This window comes from Sciurus carolinensis, chromosome 13 (assembly GCF_902686445.1).
Source record: "Sciurus carolinensis chromosome 13, mSciCar1.2, whole genome shotgun sequence".
NCBI lineage: Eukaryota > Metazoa > Chordata > Mammalia > Rodentia > Sciuridae > Sciurus > Sciurus carolinensis.
The window spans coordinates 74110698-74132318 of NC_062225.1; the positions used below are offsets into that span (position 1 = coordinate 74110698).

Consider the following 21621-nt stretch of genomic DNA (forward strand, 5'->3'; position numbering starts at 1 on the left):
GTGGAGTGTTTGATGCCTCTTCCATTCCTTCATTCAGGCCTCCAAACTGAACATGTCAACATGAGGGACAAGCCTCCTCTGAGTATACCAACTGCTGCCCCTTCCTCAGGAGGCCCTTTTGTACCCACAGGAATGGGAGTCATGGGGCTGAGACCACAGTAAATGGGCAGGATTTGAACTCTGTTCCCTTAGATACTTGCCCAGACAGCAATCTCAGAGCTCCGCAGCGCTGCTCCTTGGCAATACTGATGTCATGGCACGCTCGGCCTTATCACCTATTGCATCTCCTTGGTACTAAGATTCAGAATTACAAAAAGAAAGAAGTAGACAATGTGTTCATCTCTAAACTCCCTAAAGTGCTGTAGATAGAGAAGTTGCACACCTTCCCCCTGTGCTTCCTGGGCCTAGCCAGGTGAAACCCAGAGAAGTCTTGCATAAGGCTATGCTGGGGGCTAATGAGAGGAGCCCCTCTGTGTGTGTTGGGGAGGGGTCTGAGATGGATTTTCCCTGAGGCCCCTGCTTCACTTCCTGTCCAGGAAGGAGTTGACCCTAAGAAGCTGGATTCCCTGACCACAGGCTTTGGCTTTCCTGTGGGTGCTGCCACCCTGGCAGATGAAGTTGGTGTGGATGTAGCAAAACATGTGGCAGAAGATCTGGGCAAAGCCTTTGGGGAGCGGTTTGGAGGTGGAAACCCAGAACTGCTGGGACAGATGGTGTCCAAGGGCTTCCTGGGTGAGTAGGCACAAGGAAACATGACTGGCACCATTAGTTACAAAGTTCTGAGCATTGTCTTGAGACCAGAGAATTACAGAAGGCCCACAAGGAAGAGAGTGTTTCCTGAACACTAGAGCCTGGTCATAGGGAATTTCAAAAATGATTTCATGGGGGCTAGGGTTGTGGCTCAGTGGTAGAGCACTTGCCTAGCACATGTGAGGCACTGGGTTCAATCTTCAGCACCACATAAAAAATAAAGATATTGTGTCCATGTACAACTAAAAATATTTTAAAAAGAAAAAAAATGATTTCATGGGCACCTGGGCCTGTAGATTACAGACAGAGGACAGAAGTCTAGCCAGGTGTGGTGGTGCACATCTATAATCTCAGCAACTCTGGAGGCTGAGGGAGGAGGATCACAAATTCAAGACCAGCCTGGGCAGCTCAGCAAGACTCTGTCTCAAAAAGAATTGGGAACGTAGCTTCGTGGTAGAGCATACCTGGGTTCAATCCCCCGTACCACCAAAAAAAAAGAGGTCTAGACTTCTAGGCCTCTGTCACTATCAGGTCCAAGTAATGCCAGATGAACAAGCATTTCTGTTCTGCCTCTACTACATCTGTGGAAATAGCAAAATCTCTACCAGGACTTGCCTCCTGGGGCCTGGTGTTATGTATCTGGACGTAAAGCTTGCCTGAGTGACCTTTTCAAGCAGATACACAGATTTCCAAGCTCCAGGAAGCACAAGGTCTTCCTTCCTTCTCTGCCAGCTCTTCTGATGAAGACAGAATTTCAGGTTTAGCTGGATGCAGGGAAAAGACTGGAGCTTTACAGCAGGTTAGCAGAGGCAGCACGCGTGGCAGGGCTGGGAGAACCAGTGGTGATGCCACCTCTTCTTTCTTTTAGGTCGCAAGTCTGGGAAGGGCTTTTACATCTATCAGGAGGGCTCGAAGAATAAGAGCTTGAACTCTGACATGGATAGTATTTTTGCAAGTCTGAGGCTTCCTGCTAAGCCGGAGGTGTAAGTCAATTTGAGTGGCTCAGGGCATGGAAACACGTTTCTGACGACCCAAAGCTTCCTGGCCCCTCTTCCATTTTCCTTATGCTCACCTGACAGAGAGAATGTTCCTGAAGCTGGCACTGGCTTTCCAGGCATGAAGCCCTTGCATGTGCCCTCAGTCGTCAGGTGAGAGCGGGCGAGGCTTGGCGAAGGCCCTGCCTGCTCTAGCCTTCCCTGGGAAGGTCCCAGAGTGCAGCTGGAAGGGTGGTCGTGCTAGGCTCCTTTACCCTCCCAGCTCCGTCATCTTTGTGAGTACTTGATTGTTCCCTATGCCAGACCCTCATGAGTGCTCAGTTTCATGTCAGGACAAGGAACACCCCTTTTTTCCAAGGGAAAGCTTGGGCCTCCCAGGCTGTCTTCTCCGCAGAGTGAAAGGTTTGCTCCTGACTGGCCTCAGGGCTCCCAGCACCCCCCATTTCACATCCTGTACTCTAGCTCTGCTTGCCTCCCCTGGTCCTCTGCCTCACTGTCACTGTCACTCCCTGATGGCAGCTCCTCTGATGAAGATATCCAGTACCGTGTGGTGACAAGATTTGTGAATGAGGCAGTCATGTGCCTGCAGGAAGGGATCCTGGCCACGCCTGCTGAGGGGGACATCGGAGCAGTCTTTGGCCTTGGCTTCCCCCCTTGTCTTGGAGGTTAGTCTGCGGGCTGGGAAGTCTCACTTTATCCAAGTGCTCTTGTTGCTGCCTCCTTCAACAAAGTCCTGTTTCTCTGTTCAGGGCCCTTCCGTTTTGTGGATCTATATGGTGCCCAGAAGATAGTGGACCGGCTCCGGAAGTATGAAGCTGCCTATGGAAAACAGTTCACCCCATGCCAGCTGCTCATCGACCATGCTAACAGCCCTGGCAAAAAGTTCTACCAGTGAGCAGGCCCTCCTGCCCTGCTCCATCAGTGCACTAACCCAGCTGCCAGCAGCGCTGCTTCAACAGTGCCATCTGGGTGTATCAGGAAAGAGAAGGAAGACCAAGCCTGGCCTTGAGTTTGCTCCTTAATTAAAGTGCCTTCAGCTCTGACCATCTCCTTCCTGGTGAAGTCTGACTGTGAATTAGAGTTTGTACTTCATATTGGAAAGTGGAACCCACTGTGCTTCTTTTACAGACCCTGAAGCCCAAATCAGCAGTTTAGAGCCATCCAGAGCCACCTTTGTTGCTTATTTCTCCTGGGAGACCAGTGGTGGCCAGTGGTGATGAGGGCATTTCTGTACCCAGCCCAACACAGGACAATAATAAAAGCCAAACTATCACCCTCTCTGTTTGGTTCTTTTCCCTCTAACTGCTTAAGAGAGAGACTGTGATACCAGAAAATGGGACTTTTTGTGCCCACAGCCATTTAAGCCTAAGTGCTTAAATGCTCTGACAGGGCTGCTTACAGGGGAAATGACTCTGGGTACTGAGAGCAGCAGAAGTACAGGAGGTATGGTGTACCAGGATGCAAAAGGTACTTCTTTCCCCAAACTGGATTTCCTCACTGTATGCCTGTACCCATTTCCTTTCTTGGTGTGCTTTATGCACGATTGGCAGTGTCAGAGTTAAGCCGAGGAAATAACATTTCTCCAATGCTCAGAAATCCTGCACGTGCTGACTGCCCCACAACAGGGAAGATGAAAAATGCCTGCACGAAGACGAGGTGGCCAGGAAGCAGCACAGAGACGTGCTATCACCTCCCCTCTCCCCGCCCCCATCCCTGGTGTGCAGGGTCCTCACACTTGTGTTCTGGCAGCAGTGCCCAGTTGGATGAAGTGTTGGGCTCCTAACTGGGTCTGGCAGAAAGACCCATGCTGAGTTACCAAGTGTGTGCAGAATCCTAATTCAAGTCCCATCGCACTCTGCATTCTAAACTCAGATACTGCCCACTCTGCTCCATTTGCAAGTACTTGAAGCATTTCCCTAGTCTCAGCCTCTAGTGTTGGGACTGGCAGGCGTGAAGCTTAGCTCTGACTCTGCTGAACACTCGTTGCTGTTCGCTAGGAAAGCAGTCGCAAAACAGTCATCTCTGAGTTGGGATTTCTGGATGAGCAGTAGAAGACAGAATCAATCCTCTGTACCAAGGCCTTGAACAAGTTTCTTCTTCCTTTTTTTGGAAACAAGTTTCTTTTCCTTTTTTCAATCAGGGATTGAACCCAGGGACACTTAACCACCAAGCCACATCCCCAGCCCTTTTTTATTTTTTGAAACAGGGCATCACTAAGTTACTGAGGCTGGCTTTGAACTTACAATCCTCCTCAGCCCCCCGAGTCCCTGGGATTACAGGCCACATCCAGCCCATGAACAGGGGATCTGAGAACCTCAGGCATTCTGTAATACAGGAATATGACCTTGGGCCCAGCCTGTGACACTGAGATTTGACACCTGGGTCTTTTCCATCAGCAGCACCAGGTGGATGTAAGTTATGTCAAACAGTAGTTGAAGGGTTCTTGTAGGGCAGCAGCCAGTGAGGGGCTTGAAAAGGGAGTGAGGGCTGCAGCCAGTTGCCTCTGGGGACATAAGAATAGACTGCATCCACACACCATTCCAAAGTCCTCTCCTGCCTAGAGGCATATGCATGGGGCCCATTGGTCATTGTGCCCCTTCAAAAGAAAGTTGCTGACACCCAGAATTCCACTTGCACTATTCTTCAGTGGCCTAGCATTTATTCCACTAGTCCTTGAGGATTCATGAAAACAATCTGTGAGAAAACCAAATGTCTCCATTTCTGTGTTCTCTGACTTCCTCCCTTAGCAGGGGCAGCAGCATGGCTCAGCTACTCATATAAAAGAAACACAGGAAATAAATATCTAGGCAGACTCAGTAAGGCAGAAGGGAAGGCGGTCACCTCTGGGACCTAACCCTGTGGGCATTAGAAGTAGTGTAGTTCTGATTGGGGTTACAGGGAAATTGGTGGCAGGGACTTGTACACAATGACCAGAGGTCTGGAACCAACGAGGTCACCAGGCTCAAGATAGAACAGTGCAAAGATTGGCTCTGAAGTACGTGAACAAGTGCAGGAGTGAAAGGCAGCTTTTCCCAAGATACCATCCTTTCCCTCATCTACCTGTAGCTTCCTATACCAGTGACAGAAAATCAGACAGGGATACCAAGTTCATTAGAGCCCAGTGCTGGGGCAGGAGACTGGCAGGAGTGTGGGGTGGTTGACCACTGCTTGCCTCTAGAAAGAAGGAGCAGATGACCTAAACCCACTGCTCTTCCACAAAGCAGTCTTCAGCGACAGTCTACCTGACAAGATGGATGGCTAGCTGTAGTGAGGAGCCGGAGCGAGGGTGCTAGAAACCACCGGGAACACCTGCCTCCCTAACTAGATAGGTCAGCAGCAAAGCTATGCTCTTCCTATGTTGTCATAGGTGGAGCCTCTGACCTCTGTGACACAGGTTTGTACTTGATTCACCTGTGCTCAGGGCCAGGCACCTATATCATGGAAAAGCTGAGGGAAAGAAAGGCATCCCAGAGACAAATCTCACCCCTAACTCTGGGACAGCCACAGGCCAAAAGCCCACAGCACAAAGGAGAGCGGGCACTTGGGGCATTTGTGCTTAAATCATGGGCCATCTTCTCCCCTTGCCTCTAACCTGAACCTACAGGTTTGAGAAGCATGAGACTGTGAAGGATTGCAGCAGAGCAGGGGAAGGTGCCCCGTCACTGTGAAGGCCACCTTTGGACACACCACCACCCTTCCCTCTAAAAATCACAGCAAATGCTTCACTAGGTTAGGTACATGGTGTGCCTCCAACCCCCTCCCCATGTATTCTGCCCAAAGGCAAGATGTCCCCCTGCAGGGATCTGAGCCCAGAAGACCACCCAAAGTGTCTCCCCAGATCACTGTGAGTGGCTGCCAAGGAGTCTTAGTCTTGGAAAGATTCTCCCACAGGCAGGACCTGCCTTTCTGGGAGTGCTTTGTCCCCGGCAGACCCATGACTAGTCCCCAGAGCCTGAACCAGCATGCCAGTTGTGCAGTGTTTGGCAGGGCAGTTCATATCTTAGGCCTCCAGCCTTTGATGAACTGCATGATCTTCTTGACCTGCAGCTTGGTGAGGTGGAAGTCGTCGGCCAGGATGTCCTCACTGAGCTGCACAAAGATGCTTCCGTCAATGCGCTCTCGGGCGAAAAAGTTCACCACGTCCTCAGAGAGCCCGATGAAGCGCAGACTGCGAGAGACCTCCTCCAGGGAGAGCGCAGACAGGTCTGCAGGAGGCTGCCAGGAGGGGGCCTCCCGGCCTCCAAAGCCTGGGGCTCCATCCCGGGGACTGGCAGGAGGACCCTCCATCCGCCCTTGGGTGAGAAAGAGGCGAGCTCCTCCTGCCTCAGTCCCCTGCAGAGCAGCTGGTGACAGTGGGGCAGGGACCTGCCTCAGCACTAAACCTTCTGGCTCAAAGGCTTTAGGGGAACCAAGTGGCGAAAGGCAGGGTCCAGGCCCAGGTGCTCCCATGACTCTGGGCTCCTGACTGTGCAGCAAACCAAGCTCTGGAGAACTGCTCTGTCCTAGCTCGAAGGGATCCAAGGGCTCCACGGCTGGTTCTTGCCACTCAGAGGATGATGGGGAAGAGGGAGGAGCAGCTGAATAGGCCTGACCTGGCGAGGCTGGGCCTGGGGAATGTGCAGGGCTAGAGGTAGCCAGGGCGCCAGAGGAGGTTGTGGGCCCAGAAGAGGAGGCGGCAGGAGGGCCTGTTGGGTAGGTGGACCCTGAGAAGGGGTTGGGAGCTCCTAAGGGAGCAAAGCGTCTCTGGGGGTGGGAGGGTTTGAACAGGGGTGGACAACCATGGTAGGTCTTGACTGGGGTGTCAGCCCCCAAAAGGGAGGGGGCTCGACCACTCAGGGGCTCCATAAGGGCCCTTGAGGCCTGGCTGGGCTGCGTGGTCGTGGAGGGCAGGGGTCCTGGGGGTGGGCGGCTGGAGGACTCTCCCATCTTGCAGTCTCCCCAGGTGCAAGGGTAGCAATAGAGGGAGTAGGCATCTGGTGACGGGGAGCCACTGCCATTGCGGGAACCCGTGCTGTAGCAGAGACACAACATGCAGGACAAGTAAGGCAGAGCAAGGCAATCAGGAAGGGGTCACACACAAGGCAGCGACCACAGCTGTCAGTCATGGAGGCCACCATTCCCATCTCGGCAACACTGGCCAGCACACCAGACCCCAGGGCTGAGGCCCCTGGGACTGCCCGGTTCCTTCTTCCAGCATCCCCCAACACAGGAAGAAAACACAAGCAGGAAATTAAACTAAACTAAATTAAGTAAAATTTGAAAAACAGCCAGGAGCACTCCTGCAGCAGAGTCCCAGGACAGAACCAGAGCGGAGCTCTCACACCCTCCTCATCGCTTAGGAAAGAAAGGAGCAGAGAAAGGAGGCAGAGCAGGGTGCAGGCCACACCCTTGGAACCTCCTAGAGGAAACCGCCTCTTCTGGCACTCCCCACCTCCCCTGCCTCATGCACCTTAGGAGAACCCAGGAACCAGGAGAAGGGATGGACTTACCCATCCTGGAGGCCGGAGGAGTAGTAGGAGAGGCTGGAGCTGGGTGAGTGGACCGGCTGCAGCTTGGGGAAGCGGGGTGGCACAGGGGGGCTGCCTGAGAGCCGTCCACTGCCACCCCGGGGAGGCACAGGGGGTGCATTCAGGAGGCGGCACTCCTCTTTGACCTGCAGGCAGAGAGCCATGACTCCACTGTCACCCCATATCATCCCTTTTTCAAGTAGTGGGAGAGGTCTGCCTGGGACTGACACTTTGCCCAGGTTTGCCAAGAGGCTGCCTTGCCCACACCCCAACAGCCCACCCAGGCACTCATCACCCCAGCCTATTTCACCCACCCACACTTTTGCCACAGTACACACATCTCCTATTCCCCCCATTAATAGATTTTTTTGAAAATCAGTTAAGCAGACATATTCCTTTCTCAAGAAAAAGAGTAAAATGGTGTGACAGAGGAAACAGGAAGCTGCCATCTGGATCTCTGCTTCATAGGTAAGGCACCTATACCTTCTTATAGGTCAAGTACTTCCTGGGATGCTAATAGGCATTATGGGTAGGGAAAAATTCTGTGGACAATTAAGCTTTGAAAACTCTGTATTAAACAGGTTTCTTTAAAAGAAGAAGAAAAAGAGGAAGAAACAGGTTTCCTTAATGCAGACTTCTCAGAGCCTTTAATATGCCACTGCTCTGTGTTGTGACTCCAAAGCAAGGAGATAAGGGCTAAGAATCACACTCAACATTTTCTGAACTTATTTTTATCATGGGACCTTCTTTTTACTGGACGACTTAAGGGATTCGGGAAGCTTCTGGGTGACACTTTTCGGGCTCGCCCAAATTCTCTGAGGTTGGGGGTGTGCTGGCATTTTGCCCCCACACCTTCCATGACACTTCCCCTAGTAGCCCTTCCTACAAATAAATACTCTTCAGTTTTGTCCTTTTCCTCCTCTCTTCCCCACACCCCTTTGTCACCCTCTTGTCAAGCACTCCAGGGGTCGAGGCTTTTCGGGCCCTCATAAAAAGCTGGGCTGCCTCCTTCGAGGATAGCCACGAAGCTGGACTCCTGGTTGCACCCTCCTCAGTCCCAGGAGGCTCACTCACCGCCTCTGATTTGGGAGGGACGGGAGGCGGCGGCGCTTCCGGCTCGCGACGAGGCGACCCGGAGGCCCCGAAAGAGATGAGGTCTGGCCCTGGGAGCGGCCGGACCCGGCCCTCCGCTAGGCTTTCCGGCGCCTGGTGCGCCCACAACTCCTCGTAGGGGATCTCCGCGGGTGGCACGGCGGACTCGGGCACACCCGCCCAGTCCGGGCTCACGTACTCCTCCTGGTCGCGGTCTCCGGAGAGCGCGGGCAGGGGCGGGCCGAGCGCGCGGGCGGGCCCCGGGGCGCGCGGCGCGGGCAGGCAGAGGCGCGCACGGCGCGGGCTGGCGCAGTCGTCGGTGAGCTCGGCGGGCGCCTCGCGCACGGCTGTGGAATACTCGTCCGGGTCGAAGCGCTCGCGGCAGTAGGAGGCGCTGTCGCGCACCAGGCGCTCGACGCGCGGGTCCCCGGCCAACAGGCCCTGCGGCAGCGCGAAGCGCGGTGTGTCGGTGAGCAGTAAGAAGTGCAGCGGCGCCGGGCCCTCCCGGCGCAGCGCCAGCCCCAGCACTACGGTCTTGGAGATGATGCTGACTAGCTTGTAGCAGTGGCCTTCCCGCACGGGGTGCAGGTCATAGGGGTTACGCGGCGGCCGACTGGGCACCAGCACGTTCACCGGCAGCCGCACGCGCTCGATGATGGCGCGCACCGTGTGCTCGCCCTCCTGCATCTGCAGCTCCAGCGGGCTGCGCGTACTGAAGCGGCCCTGGCACTGGAAAGGCAGGCTCAGGCTCTCGTTGGTGCGGTGATTCATGCAGATGAGGCAGGGCATCTTGCCTTTGATGGGCCTGGCACCCCCACCGCCGCCCGCAGCTCCCGCGCCCCCCGGGCCGCCCACCCCCGCCAGCGCCCCAGCGCGGCCAAGCTTGCGCAGCAGCGTGGTGAAGCGCGAGCGCTCCTTGGTGGTCTTGGCGCACAGAATTTCCGCCTGGCCCATGAGGGTGAGCTCGTCGCCCGCGTGCAGCGTGAAGTTGTACACCTCGCTGTCCTCGCTGAACTCGCCCGACACCACCTGGGGATCCCACAGACAGGTGGAGGCTTAGCCAGGGTCCCAAGGAAAGCCACGAGGGGCTGTCCAGGTCAGGAAAACAGCCCTCCCAGGACTGAACCAGAGCAAGAGCACTAGACTGAAAGTCAGGAGACCCACGTCTCATCCTGGAAAGGCCACGTGGAGGCTTTGCAACCTCTTGGGTTGCCTGTGAGGGCCTTGAGTTACCTCATGTGACAACTCTTGCTTTTGAGAGTTGCCGTGGGAGTAACTTACTATACGTGCAGGGAAAGCATTCAATAAAGAGCAAATTTACTACATCACCTTTGCCATCTGGGTGATAATGCTCCACCCATTCAGCAAGGCTGTGAAGAGAAATGAACTAATGGATAAGAAAAGGGGTTATTAGGGCTGGAGTTGGGGCTCAGTGGTCGAGTGCTTGCCCAGTACATGCAAGGCACTGGGTTCAATCCTCAGCACCACATAAAAATAAATAAATACAATAAAGATATCTACAACTAAAAATAAAAAGTAAAAATAAAAAGGGTTTATTAGCCAGTAGTAGTGGCCCATGCCTGTAATCACAGGTGGTGGGGATGCTGAGACAGGAGGACAGCAAATTCATAGCCAGTCTCTGGATGGGTATTTACCTCAGTGGTAAAACGTTCCTGGGTTCAATGCCCAGTACAAAAAAAAAAAAAAAAAAAAAAAAAAAGAAGGAAGGAAGGAAGGGCTTCTTATCAGTAAAGAGCTATCTTTACTCTGCTCCTCACAGAGACCAGGACACTACAGCCACATGCCGTACATGCCAATGGATGCTAGGGCAGCTGCGGTGCCAGGACAGGTTCTCCTGAAAGGTCTCCAAGTGGTGGCATGACCCCCCACACACACCACTCCTGCTTCACCACCTGTCCTCAGGCCCTGCTCTTCAGACATGGCCTAAAAAATGTGCCAAAAGCCCTCAGTGGGTTCCCAAAAGTCATTCTCCTCTAGACTCTAAAGGCAACTCTCCAGTCACTATTGGGGTTGTTCCTGAGGGAGGGAGCCATGGTGGGGAACACCACCCCTGGTGCCAGGAGGACTGACCTTGACACTGAAAGTGATGGCTTCCATCACAAAGATGCGGTCAGGGAAGACACTGGCCACCTCCTCCACGCTGCTGAAGTATCTCACCGGCTCCCGCACATCCCGGGCCTGCTCCAAGAGCTTGAACTTCCCTGCACAGGGGGATACAGGTTGCTGGGGCAGGCCTGCCTCCTAAGAGCCCCCTAGGCCGGTGCTTCTTGCTACCCTCATCTCAGTCAGTCCCTCTGGAACTCGGGTGGGTAAAAGAGGAGGTGTGCTCTAGCCCAGGCTCAGGCAGGAGGTGAGCAACCAGAGCCCAGCCAGCATCCTTGTCTTAGCCTCTCCTCCTGTCTTAGCCTCCTGTGCTGCAGGGACTGCAGGTGTGCACACCATGCCAGGCAGGGCTATGTTTTGCTGACTCAGCAGATACCCCGCAGACAGACTTTAAAGGAGTGATGCTAATCTGTGATGCTGACCCCTCATGTAAACTATCTCACCTCACTGGCCACACACGGTTTATGCACCCACCCACATTAGCACAAAGACAGGCTTTGAACCACCCTGCCTTCAGAGAGATGGCCTCTCCCAGGCTTTCTCTATAGAATGAGTCTGATGTAGGTGAAAGAACAACAGATGGAGAGAAGACAAGGTGAAACTTTAGTTTCTGTAGCCCTCCTGGTGACTGCTTCAGTCACAGTTCACTCATTTATGTCACAAACATTAATGGTGTATCCACTATGTGTCAGTCACAGTGCTAGACCCTTTAAGGGGACAACTGTGTAACTGTGCCCTAAAGGAAATCCAGACACACTGGGTGAGCCAATTAGTACTTAATGATGGCAAGATGTGACAGGTGCTATGGTAGACTCATGAGAAAAGAGCTAGAGGACTGCTAAGTTGGAAGAAACCTGCCCAAGAAAGGGGTGAGATCACTGAGTTGCACCTTAAGAATCAAAGGTGCCAGACACAGGCCTTGTAAGCCCAGTGACTTGGGAGGCCAGTCTCAGCAACTTAGCAAGACCCTGTTTCAAAATTAAAAATTAAAAAAAAAAAACTCAGTGGTAAAGAGCCCCCTGGTTTAATACCCCCACTACAAAAAAGGGGGGGGGGGAAATGAAGGGAACTTTAAAGAATGAGCATTCCACGTGACAAATGACACAAGCCAAGACAGGGACACAAATCAGATCATCTGCCCAAAATTGGACATGCGTGGAGGGAGGCCAGGAGGTAAAGTAAACAGAAACTGAGTTTGGAAAGGCTCTGGATGCTGTGCTAAGGCAAGAGAAATTTATTCTGTAAGAAAAAAGAGTCACTGGAGGGTTTTGAGCAAAGACAGACCATGATGCAGGTGAACTCTATTAAGATAAACAGAAGACCTGTTGGGTAAATAGTTCAGTAACAAGTTGGGGAGAAGATCCACAGAATAGAAGAAAGGGGGAAAAAAAAAAAAAAAAAAAACCAAACCAGAGGATACTGGGAAGAGAGACTCCTCAGACTCAAGTGACAAGAAAAGAGGTGAAGGAAGGACCTGATGATAATATTCTCAGCCCAAACTGGGCATGGTGGTACTCCAGAGACTGAGACAGGAGGATGGAAAGTTCAAAGCCAACCTCAGCAAAAGTGAGACGCTAAGCAACTCAGTGAGACCCTGTCTCTAAATAAAATACAAAATAGGGCTGAGGATGTGGCTCCAGAGCTTGGGGACACCTGTTCAGAACAATAAACACGAGTGCACAGGTGTCAGCCTCAGTTGTCAGAAGGTTTGATGGCTCAAGGAAGAAAAGTAGCCTAGGGACCCTCTGGGGACCCACATCCTAGAATGCCCACACTCCTCCTAGCATGAACACACAATGTTGCATACAGTATGTGTAGGGAAGGAGGGTCCTGGAAGCTAGAAAGTCTAGTCAGAGACCTAGACTAAGACACCCCAGTCCCACGCCATGGAGTAGGGCCTGAAACATCAGCATTCAGAAATTGGAAGGGAAAGCAAGCAGAAAAGCCAAGAAAAACAAGGGCAAGATAAGAGGACCTGCCTGAGATCGAGCTGCGTGGGGAAGCCCCGTTCCTACCCTAACTTCCCTGGGATGCCAAGGAAGGAGGTTTCAGAAGCGCCACAGTCCCAAGGGGCAGCAGAAACTGAATGGGACAGGGCAAGGGTCAGGAAGCAGTAATTCTACTACCTTAGCGCCCGTGAGCAGTCCCCTACATCCGTAGCCCCTCCTCCATATTCATATACAACCCCTGCCCCCAACCATAAGCAGTCAAGCAGGGAGAAATGCTCGCTGCCCCCCGTGGGGAGATTTGGAGCCAAGTCTGGGCTGAAGCCGAGGGAGGATGTGGCAGGGAAGATCGATGTAACCATGGCACCCAGCACCGCCCCCCTCGGCTGCTCAGCACCGGTCATTACTGGTGGGAGGAAGGAAGGGAGACCTCCTGGGAGTGATGCTTCGGCCCCTGGAAGCCTTATCCTCCCCACTGCGGCTTCCTCTCCTGCCTCTCCCCACGTAGGACGCAGGGTCCCCCACCTCTCTAGGATTGTCCCACCCTGGCCTTCCTCTCCCTGCCCCTAATCCCTGTCCTGGTCGTCATTGTGCTGATCCGCCCTTCCATTCTGAAGCACTTTGAGGGCTGCAGCAGGTCTTGTTCCACCGGTCCTCCCCCAGCACCTGACCCACAGCTCAATAAAGAACCGCAGGTGTAGCTACGGCAGAGCGCTTGCCTAGCATGCGCAAGACCCTGGGTTCCATTCTCCAGAACCGCAAAAAGAAAGGGGGGAAATAAGACGTGGACGAAGCACGTTTTTAGAATCAGCCAGCCACCAGCCAGCTGGGTGAGCCTAAGCAAATTACTTCATCTCCTTGGGCTGCAGTTTCCCATCTGTAAAATGGAAGCACACTACGTGGCTCACCACGCGCACCTGCCAAGTGCTCCGCAAGGCACAAGTTCAGGCAATGCTGGGGAAGTGGCGCCACCTGGGAACGACGCACAGTCCCTTCCGGCAGCACTGGCGGGGATCCTCTCAGCGAAGTGAGGTCCTCCCGACTCCCGGGGCAATGGGCGCAGCTTGGAGACCGGGGTCAACAGGCAGCGCCGCCAGGCCCGCTCTCCCTCTGCTCCCTTCCCCTCCCCCACTCGGCTGCGGCTCTCTCCGCGGTCCGCAGCCGGTCGCCTGCCGGCGGAGCACCATTACTAATTCATCCGGAGGGCTGGCCGCCCAGCCCGCCTCCTCGTCCACCCGCGGCCGCCCGCCCCTGCTCTGCCCTCCCTGCAGCGGCCCAGCGGGAAGGCCGGGCTGGGGCCGCCACCCTCGGTCGGCCAGCTGTCGCCCATTGCCCACACCCTACTCATGCTTGCAGGGAGCACCCAAAGAGAGACGATAGGGCTGCGGGGACCGGAATAATAAAGGACACCATGCAACTGAAATGGAGGCAGCCCCCGCTGAAGTCCTATTTCTGTCAGTCAGGGCTCTCCCCAGACTTCGCTTTATCCGCTTAATCCCGAGAAGACCTGCCAGGTCCCGAGGCTAAGGCGTTTCTAGCTCGAGGAGGGCCCCAAAGCCCAGCCAGGTCACAACCCAAAGTCAGGAAGCCCCTAGGGATAATTTCTCATCTTTTCATGGTTGTGGGGGGTTTGGCGGCACCCACAGAGTAAGTCTGAAAAGGGCTTTGCCCTGTCCCAGACCAAGGGGAGGCTGAAGGAGGCCGCACCTGTGAGGAAGGGACTGCAAGGCTGCAGCTCCAGGGGTTCTCGGCCTTTGCAGGGAAGTCACACTGCAGCGAAAAGCACGGGACTAGCTACCTACGATCTGGAGCCTCAGCCCGTGGTAAGTTAAAGGATGGGATGACTTTCTCACAGGCTAGCGTGAGGATGAAATGACAATGTCCCGAGTAACTGTTGCATCCTGGCTCAAATGGGGGCACTCTGGGACTGGGCCACCAGACTCCCATCCCTCCCACTCAAGGGACAACAGCCCTGCATTACTGGCAGGGTGCAGCAAGCGGCAGTCCAGTAGTCAGGACACCTGGGTTCTGGCCTTTCCCCTTCCCTCACTTGCTGTGTAACCCTGAGCAGGTCACTGCCCTCCTTAGGCACTAGGTTTCATCATCTGCAAAATGATTGTTGTTGTTGTCAGCAGAATCCTTTCCTCAAACAAAATCTTTGTTTTTTTTCCCCCAATATTGGGAATTGAACCCAGGGCTGCTCTATCACTGAACTACATCCACAGCCCTTTTTATTTTTTATTTTGAGATAGGGAAACTCTAAGCAATTTAGTGAGACCCTAAGTTGCTGAGGCTGGCCTCAAACTTGAAATCCTCCTGCCTCAGTATCCCAAATTATTGGGATCACAGGTGTGTGCCACAGTGCACAGCAAACAATCTTATATGATCACCATCATAAATAAAGGACATAAAAGTAGTCATTAGCATAATCCTTAAAACTTTAACATTCACTTATAAAGCCAATCCAGGAAAACTGAGCTTAACACAACAACTGGGAAAACAGAATCAAAGCTGACAGGGATCTCTGGGTTTCTGAAGGTTGTGATTGGACAATACTGAGATCCTGGAAGGAGATCTTTTCTTTGGGGATCCACACAAAAAAAGGTTAAGGAGGCAGCTCAAGGCATACATTGAAGGCCTTCAATTAGGAGAAAGATTTAATTTGTAGTGATTTAATCATTACCTTAAAATCTATTTTAAAATAAAATGTGAACCAAAGGTCTGTAAACCTCACAGCCACCTCTCCAGAAACCCAGGACTCCCCAGGACAACAGGGAAACCACTGAGTTCTAACTCCCACCCTCACCCTAACTACCACCCTGCCAGCCATGTCCTTCCTCACTCACCCCTGCAGCTTCAAGGAAAGGTGGTCACCAACCGCTTCTCCTCCACCCTTGGTCCCATCCCCACCCACAGCATGTATGTCATCTGTCCCTGACTGGGCACACCTGGGTACTGGAGGGGGATGTCAATCTTGGGCCCTATGACATAGTGGCCCTCTTCCAGGGTGTGGGCTGTCACTGTTGTCCACTGGCGGCAGGAGTGGATGAGCAGGATGTCTCGCTCACTGACGCCCTCGGCATATTCCCCTGGGAGAAAAGACAGAGGAGGAGGGAAAGGAAGAGGGAAGGTTAAGAGGGGCAGAAAAGCACACAGGGTGAACTCCTCGGACCAAGACCTCCCCATGATCTGATCCCCGTCCAGGTCAGTAGTACTCAAGGGACAGGTGGCTCCCAGCTGTGGCTTTTGGTCTGTGAGTCAGGCTTGAGCCTCTCTGAGCTCTGACTCCCAACGGGGCCTCCGCCGTCAGCCCAGGCAAGGCCCTCATTCATCATGGAGTGCTTGCTGTCCTGGCCTGAGGGGCTGGAGGCTCCCAGTGGACGAGCACAGCCGGCCTCTGCCCTCCAAGAGCTCTCAGGTCTCCTGGGACATGAGAACAGCAAGTTTGAGGCACTAAGTGGAACAGCAGCTTGGGCTGGGGGTGGAGTGAAGGAGACTCTACTGGGTAGAAGATGGGAACGAAGCTCAGGACCAGACAAACTCATCCCAGCAGAACCCTTGGTGCCCAAGTCAGTGCCCAGGCAGGCAAGGAGGGCCCTGCTGGGGCAGTAGAGAGGACCGGGAAGGAACTGTCCCTTGTGGGTCCCAGCTATGAGAGCGCCCTCAGAGCCGCAGGTCGTTGAGGTCAGGAGAATGGCAGGGTTCCTGGCACTAATTCCCGGCTTTCCCATGGGCAGCCTTTCAGCCCACTACCATAGGCTACGAGCCCCTCCAAGGACAGGGGAGCAGCCCCCTGATACCCGAGCCCCATCTCATAGAAGCCCTCTCTGCTGGCCCTTCATGAGGGGGCGTGGGGGGTGCCAGATTTAGAAGGCAGTAGTGGGGAACCCTGTCCAGGAAAGCAGCACAGGGGCCGAGGTATTGGGAGTTGGAAGGGGCCTGCGCCCAGGAGGCTCCAACCCCAGCAACGGTTTCCAGGGGAGCAGGAGGGGCAGCCCAGCTTCCAGGAGGCTGAAGGGGCAGACATCTCCTGGCTGCAGCTGGTGGGCAGGGTGGGGGTGGGGAGGGGACTACTTCCCCAGTCCCCTCAGACACAACTTACTAAATTTCTGCCAGTCAGCCAGCCAAACGGGAAATGGTTTACTCTGATGCTCAGTCTCCATAAAGTGTGGGGGCTGGGGGGACGGGAGTGGTATTCAAGGCCTACAGTGTTCCTACTGGTGTGTGGTGTGGTGTGGGTGTTACGGAGAGGGTGTCACCTGAGTCCTCCTCCTCAACTCCTCACCTCCTGGGACAGACAAGCTCTGGACTCAACAGTCTTGCTAGAGCTCAGCTGAGCCCTGCCCATTTTTCCATAGGAACACAGGCCAGAGCTACACAGACACACACCAATGGCCACGGGTCAGGATCACCAACAGTTCAACCAGAACAGCCTACAGACAACAGTTCTCCCAAACAACATCACTCAGACTCAAGATGCCACCAAGGGGTCCCTCCCAAATGCAGAGGCACACAGGGACCTTCAAGGACACACAATCTGATCACACAACCACACTCTAGTGATGGCCACAGGCAGAGGCATACACTGACAAAACCGCTGGGCCATCACACATTGTTCATTTATTGGTTCTTTTAATCCATAACCATTGTTAGGCAAGGATGCCCTCCCTCTAGGAGCCTGCAGGGTGAGGGGTGCACCGCAGGAGACAAGACAGGTGCCAAGGGAGCCCCAAGGAGCTCTACCTAGACTAAGGAGCGCAGAAAAAACGCCCAGGAGAGGGTGTTATCCAAGAGGTTGTGTGGGAAGTAGCCAGGAAGCACGGAGGCCAGCATATCCCATTTACACGCAGACATACACAGCCTTGCTGCTGACACCGACAGTCTCAGGGTCACAGGTTGACCATGGGGCCCATCCCGAGAACAAGAGTGGGACTGTCAGGAGGCCCCGGGATGTATGCTCCCATGGGGAGTGCTCTGGACACGCCGACGCTTTCTGATCCTACTCCTTGCCACTATGGCTCGGAGGAGGGGCTGCCGGGCCCCGCGGAGAGGAGAGCAGAGGAGCCCCATTAGCATTCAGGGAAGCGAGTGTGCCAACGCGGGCCAAACCCCTATTCTTCTCACACACAAAACCCCCTGCCTGGCAGCCAGCCCCAGCTCCCGCCCCTCCCCCAGCCAAGCAACCCCTCTTCCCCCAAACGGTCCCCTCGACCCATGCAGTCTCCAGGCGTCCTCTCTCAGGCCCCCATGTACGGTCCCATCAGCGGAGCAGCCGGGGACCCTGGGTCCTATTGGAGAAGTGGATCCAGAGGTGGGGAGTGGGAGGATCTTGGGGGGATGTCTGGCTGCAGGGCCCGCTCAGTCGGGCCTCTCCGGAAGGTGGCTTGTCCGCCCCCAAGGACCGGAGGTTGCTCTCCGGGACGCCAGAAGAGGGTGCAGGAAGAGTCCTAGAAGGGGCCAAGCGGGACTAGGGGGTGACGGAAGGGGAAAGACGGAGTAAGGTGCCCAAGGGATGTGGTAGGATGAGGTGAGAGTCCAGAGACAAAGGGACCGCGGGGGGCGCGGCCAGGGCGGGGGCGAAGGGGCAGCGGGAAAAAGGGTGCACCGACGGGACGGGCGCGGCGGCTGGACCGCACTCCGGGCTCCAGAGGGGCCAGAAAACTCTGTCCCGGCCCTGTCCGGGGTTTCTGTCTCTGTGCCGGTCCGTGGGGCCTAGAAGGCGGATTCTGGGCTCGTGGGCCCGGGGTGTCCTGGGGAAGCGCGCCGGGAGCCGCGCGGGGTCAGCACTTTGGAGCCGCGAGCGCAAGGACGCGATCCTCCACGCGGTCCCGCCAGCACCCGGGGAGCCCCGGATTTCCCCCACGGCCCCCAGGCCCCCGCCCCAGGCACCCCGGTACCTGGTCCGAGGCAAGCAAGCGTGGGCAGGCGGCAGCGGCTGACGATGAGGTCGAGCGGGAAGGCGCCCATGCTCCAGCGCAGGCCGGCCAGCCCGGCCGCCAGCTTCTCCATGGCATGGGCGCCCCCGGGGCCGCCGTCCCGGGGCCCCGACGGCCAGTCCCGCGCGGCCGGGGCTCCGCGCCCGCCGCCACCTCCTGGGGCCGCTGCGGCGCTCCAGGGCTGGCAGCCCCGCCGGGCCGCGGTGTCACGTGGCCGGCCTCCCACGGGGCGCCCGCCCCCTCCTCCGTCCGCCCCGCCGCCCCCGCCCCTCGCCCCGCCCGCGCCCGAGGCCAAGACCCGCCCCCCGCCGGCCGCTAGCGGGCGGCGCTCCCTGCACCTAGGTGACAGCCGGTGACCGGGACACGGCGGGGATGGGGAGGCTGGGAGGAAACCCAAGTTCCGAAGCAGCATCTGAGGTACAGGGTGGAGCTCAGCCTCCCTTTCCCAGCGGAGTATGTCCGCCCCCGCTTTACCCACCGGAGGAGTGCGGCGCCCCTCGGCGCCCCTACTGCCACGACCTCCTGAAGTCCCCCGTATGGTCCTGTTCCACTGCCGAAAGTGCCTGTTCTGAGTTCGGGGGCTGCGAACCTATCAGCGGTCCCTGCTTCTGGGAGTCCAGCTTCGCAGAGCCGGGCGAGGCAGCTTCGTTGACCCTGCTTCACCCAGAAGCCAACTGAGGCGTAGTGGCAGGGGACAGTCGCAACTTGAAACCAGGGTTGACTACAAATCTCATCGCCTAGTACCACCCACCGGTCCTCCCTGGTAGACCACTTTCCAAGCTCCTGGCGCCTTCTTACCCGGTTTTCACTAGTCCTTGCGTCCATTCTATAAATGAGGAAACTGAGGCTTGGGCTCTTAACCAGCGGCGGAGTCCTCTCCTCTCCGTCGTTATACATTTGAGTTACACCCCGAGCCTGCTCTTCCTTTCCGCTCTTCTCCTCCCAACCCCTCTAGGCTCCATCTCTGGCGCTCCCCTTGGGAAGCCCTTCCCAGAAGCTGCGGTGGCGGTGGCCTCGCTACCCCTCCGTGTGTCTGTGGCGCCCTCTGCAGGTGATCAGTGGCTGGTGCAGACCCGTAGCGGGACTGGCCGACAACGCTAGGCCAACTAGTGGACCTTGGTCCCTTGGCTGATCCTTAAAGGACTTCGTTGACTCCAGTTCTCAGCCTGGGGACCCGCGGGAGGACCATACATACACGCAAAACCCTCCCTTCTGAGGTGACTGACATCCGGCCCGAACCCCAAGAGAAATGTCACCAGACAGGATGAACACAAGTTCTCAGGGGAAGAGATGTTTTGTATCACTGGCCCATCTGTTACGCGAGGAAACTGAGATTCAGAGTGGGAGTGCTTGGCTCCAAGGTGCACAGAGTGAAGGAGCAGAGCCTGACTTAAGGCTGCCTCCCACCCGAGCCACCTGCCCTGCACACCGCGCCTCACCCCACACCACAGAGGAAGGCTTTCTCTCCCCTTCAGTCAGCCCAGTGACTTGGGGTACTCTAAGGATCCAACCTCTCCTGGGGCTGGGGGTGGGCGGGGTCATTCTCAGAGAAGTGAGAAGGAGACAGGTGGCAGAAAGGACAAAGAAGATGAGCTGGTGGTAGTGTCTCATGCTTGTAATCCCAGTAACTTGGGAGGCTGGGACTGGAGGATTCCAAGTTCCAGGCCAGCCTCAGCAACTTAGCCAGGCCCTAAGCAACTTAGCAAGATTGTCTCAAAATTTAAAAAAACAAATAAATAAAAAGGGCTGGGGTTGTAACTCAGTGCATAACCCCTCTGGGTTCAATCCTCAGTACAAAAAAAAAAGAGAGAGAGAGAGAGGAGAGAGAGAAGAAAATAAAACGGATAGGTTCAAAATATAGGCCTCTAAGAAGGGGATGGAGGGGTCTGAGGAAGGAGGGTGAAGTGGTGAAAAAGGCCAGTGATGGAAAGGTTCGAACCCTAGGTTCATTTTTCTTTCTTCCCCCTTTTCTTTCTTTCTTGAGTAGGGTGACCATATGTCATCTAAACTGGGATACTTGAGAGAGTAAAGGAGGTGCTCACTTCCTCCTTGCCCTGCCAGGACAACAGGCATAACTCAGACACCAGACAGCAGGTGTAAAAGGGAACTGGGCCGTATGGTCCCCTTGTGGCTGAGCCCTAGGCACCGACACCGGATCTCTCTTACTGCATTTTACTGACTTGACTCATCGATAGACCCCCAACTTCAGCTCACACCCACCAAGGCATTTGTAAGCATCTCCATCTCAACAGTCACACCTGAGCTCTGTCCTCTTACCTCCTATAGAACTAAGGACATGGCCTTTTACCTGCTTCCCCAACCTGGAAATATTCCCCCAGCCCTTACTTTCAATTAGCAATCAAGCCCGGGCAATTCGACTTCCACTTGCCATGGGTCCCTCCCTACCTCCAAAGCTGCTGTCCCAGCCCAGCTTCGACTCCTCCTCTGCTCTGCTGTCTGCCAGGTCACCCTTTGTGTAACCCTGGACTTTGACTAAAAGGGACAACAGAGGCGTGAAACATCAGGCAGTTCCACCTAACTAGATGGACTCATTGCCTCAATGTTGTAGAACATTCCAGTGCCTCTCCAGGGCTTTTTGTTGTTACTGGGGAATGGACCCAGGGATGCTTTTCCACTGAGCTACATCTCCAGCACTTTTTATTCTTTATTTTGAGACAAATTCTAGGTAAGTTGCCTAGGGCGTCACCAAATTGCTGAGACTGGCCTTGGACTTGCAATCCTCCTGCCTCAACCTCCTGATGATCTGGGATTACAGGCATGTGCCAGCATACCAAGTACCAGAACTGCTTAATTGTTGGTGACCTCCAAGACTCTGACACAAGTGCCTAGACACATATGTCCTTTGATTTGCTGAAGACTCAGGAGCCCTGTAAGAAGCACTTGGCTTCACCTGGAGTCAGAAATGCATCCATCTTTACTGGAGTGGGAGAAGCCTGTCAGAAAGGAGGGCCCGGAAGGCACTCTGAGGGTGGAAGGTATCTGGCAGAGAAGCAGGACTGAGCAGCTGGGTGGAGCAGTGAGAGAGGCCAAGGGCCTTGGTGGCCTGTGCCTATGCTTGCCCTTAGAGAGGGTCTGTTGGGGACAGAGAGGGTTGAAGACCAAGGAAAGGGATGGGCCACGGGATCCCAGCTGCGCTGCTGTGAGCTCCCTCTGATGTGCAACAGTGACAAGGACACTGTGGTTCCCACTGGGAGACGGGAGGAGGGGGTAAGAGATGTGAGCCATCTGGGGGAGGGACCAGGGAGGAATC

The 21621-nt window shown here is 55.1% G+C and overlaps 2 protein-coding genes across 2 annotated transcripts in view; one reads left to right on the forward strand and one right to left on the reverse strand.

Annotated features, from left to right (window-relative positions):
* Hadha (hydroxyacyl-CoA dehydrogenase trifunctional multienzyme complex subunit alpha) overlaps positions 1 to 3023 on the forward strand; it is a 45476-nt gene extending 42453 nt beyond the window's left edge. The window contains exons 17-20 of the mRNA XM_047523514.1: positions 537 to 732; positions 1619 to 1733; positions 2265 to 2410; positions 2495 to 3023. Of these exons, the coding sequence (XP_047379470.1) occupies positions 537 to 732; positions 1619 to 1733; positions 2265 to 2410; positions 2495 to 2640 (603 nt within the window). The 3' untranslated portion in view covers positions 2641 to 3023. The remainder of the gene's footprint in view (positions 1 to 536; positions 733 to 1618; positions 1734 to 2264; positions 2411 to 2494) is intronic.
* On the reverse strand, positions 134 to 18544 carry Garem2 (GRB2 associated regulator of MAPK1 subtype 2). Its single transcript, XM_047523513.1, has 6 exons — positions 18312 to 18544; positions 15363 to 15503; positions 10436 to 10566; positions 8327 to 9373; positions 7235 to 7398; positions 134 to 6756 (listed from the first exon to the last, which is right to left on the reverse strand). The coding sequence occupies exons 1-6, from the start codon at positions 18421 to 18423 to the stop codon at positions 5739 to 5741; spliced, it is 2613 nt and encodes an 870-aa protein (XP_047379469.1). The 5' UTR covers positions 18424 to 18544; the 3' UTR covers positions 134 to 5738.
* Between the last annotated feature and the right edge of the window lie 3077 nt (positions 18545 to 21621).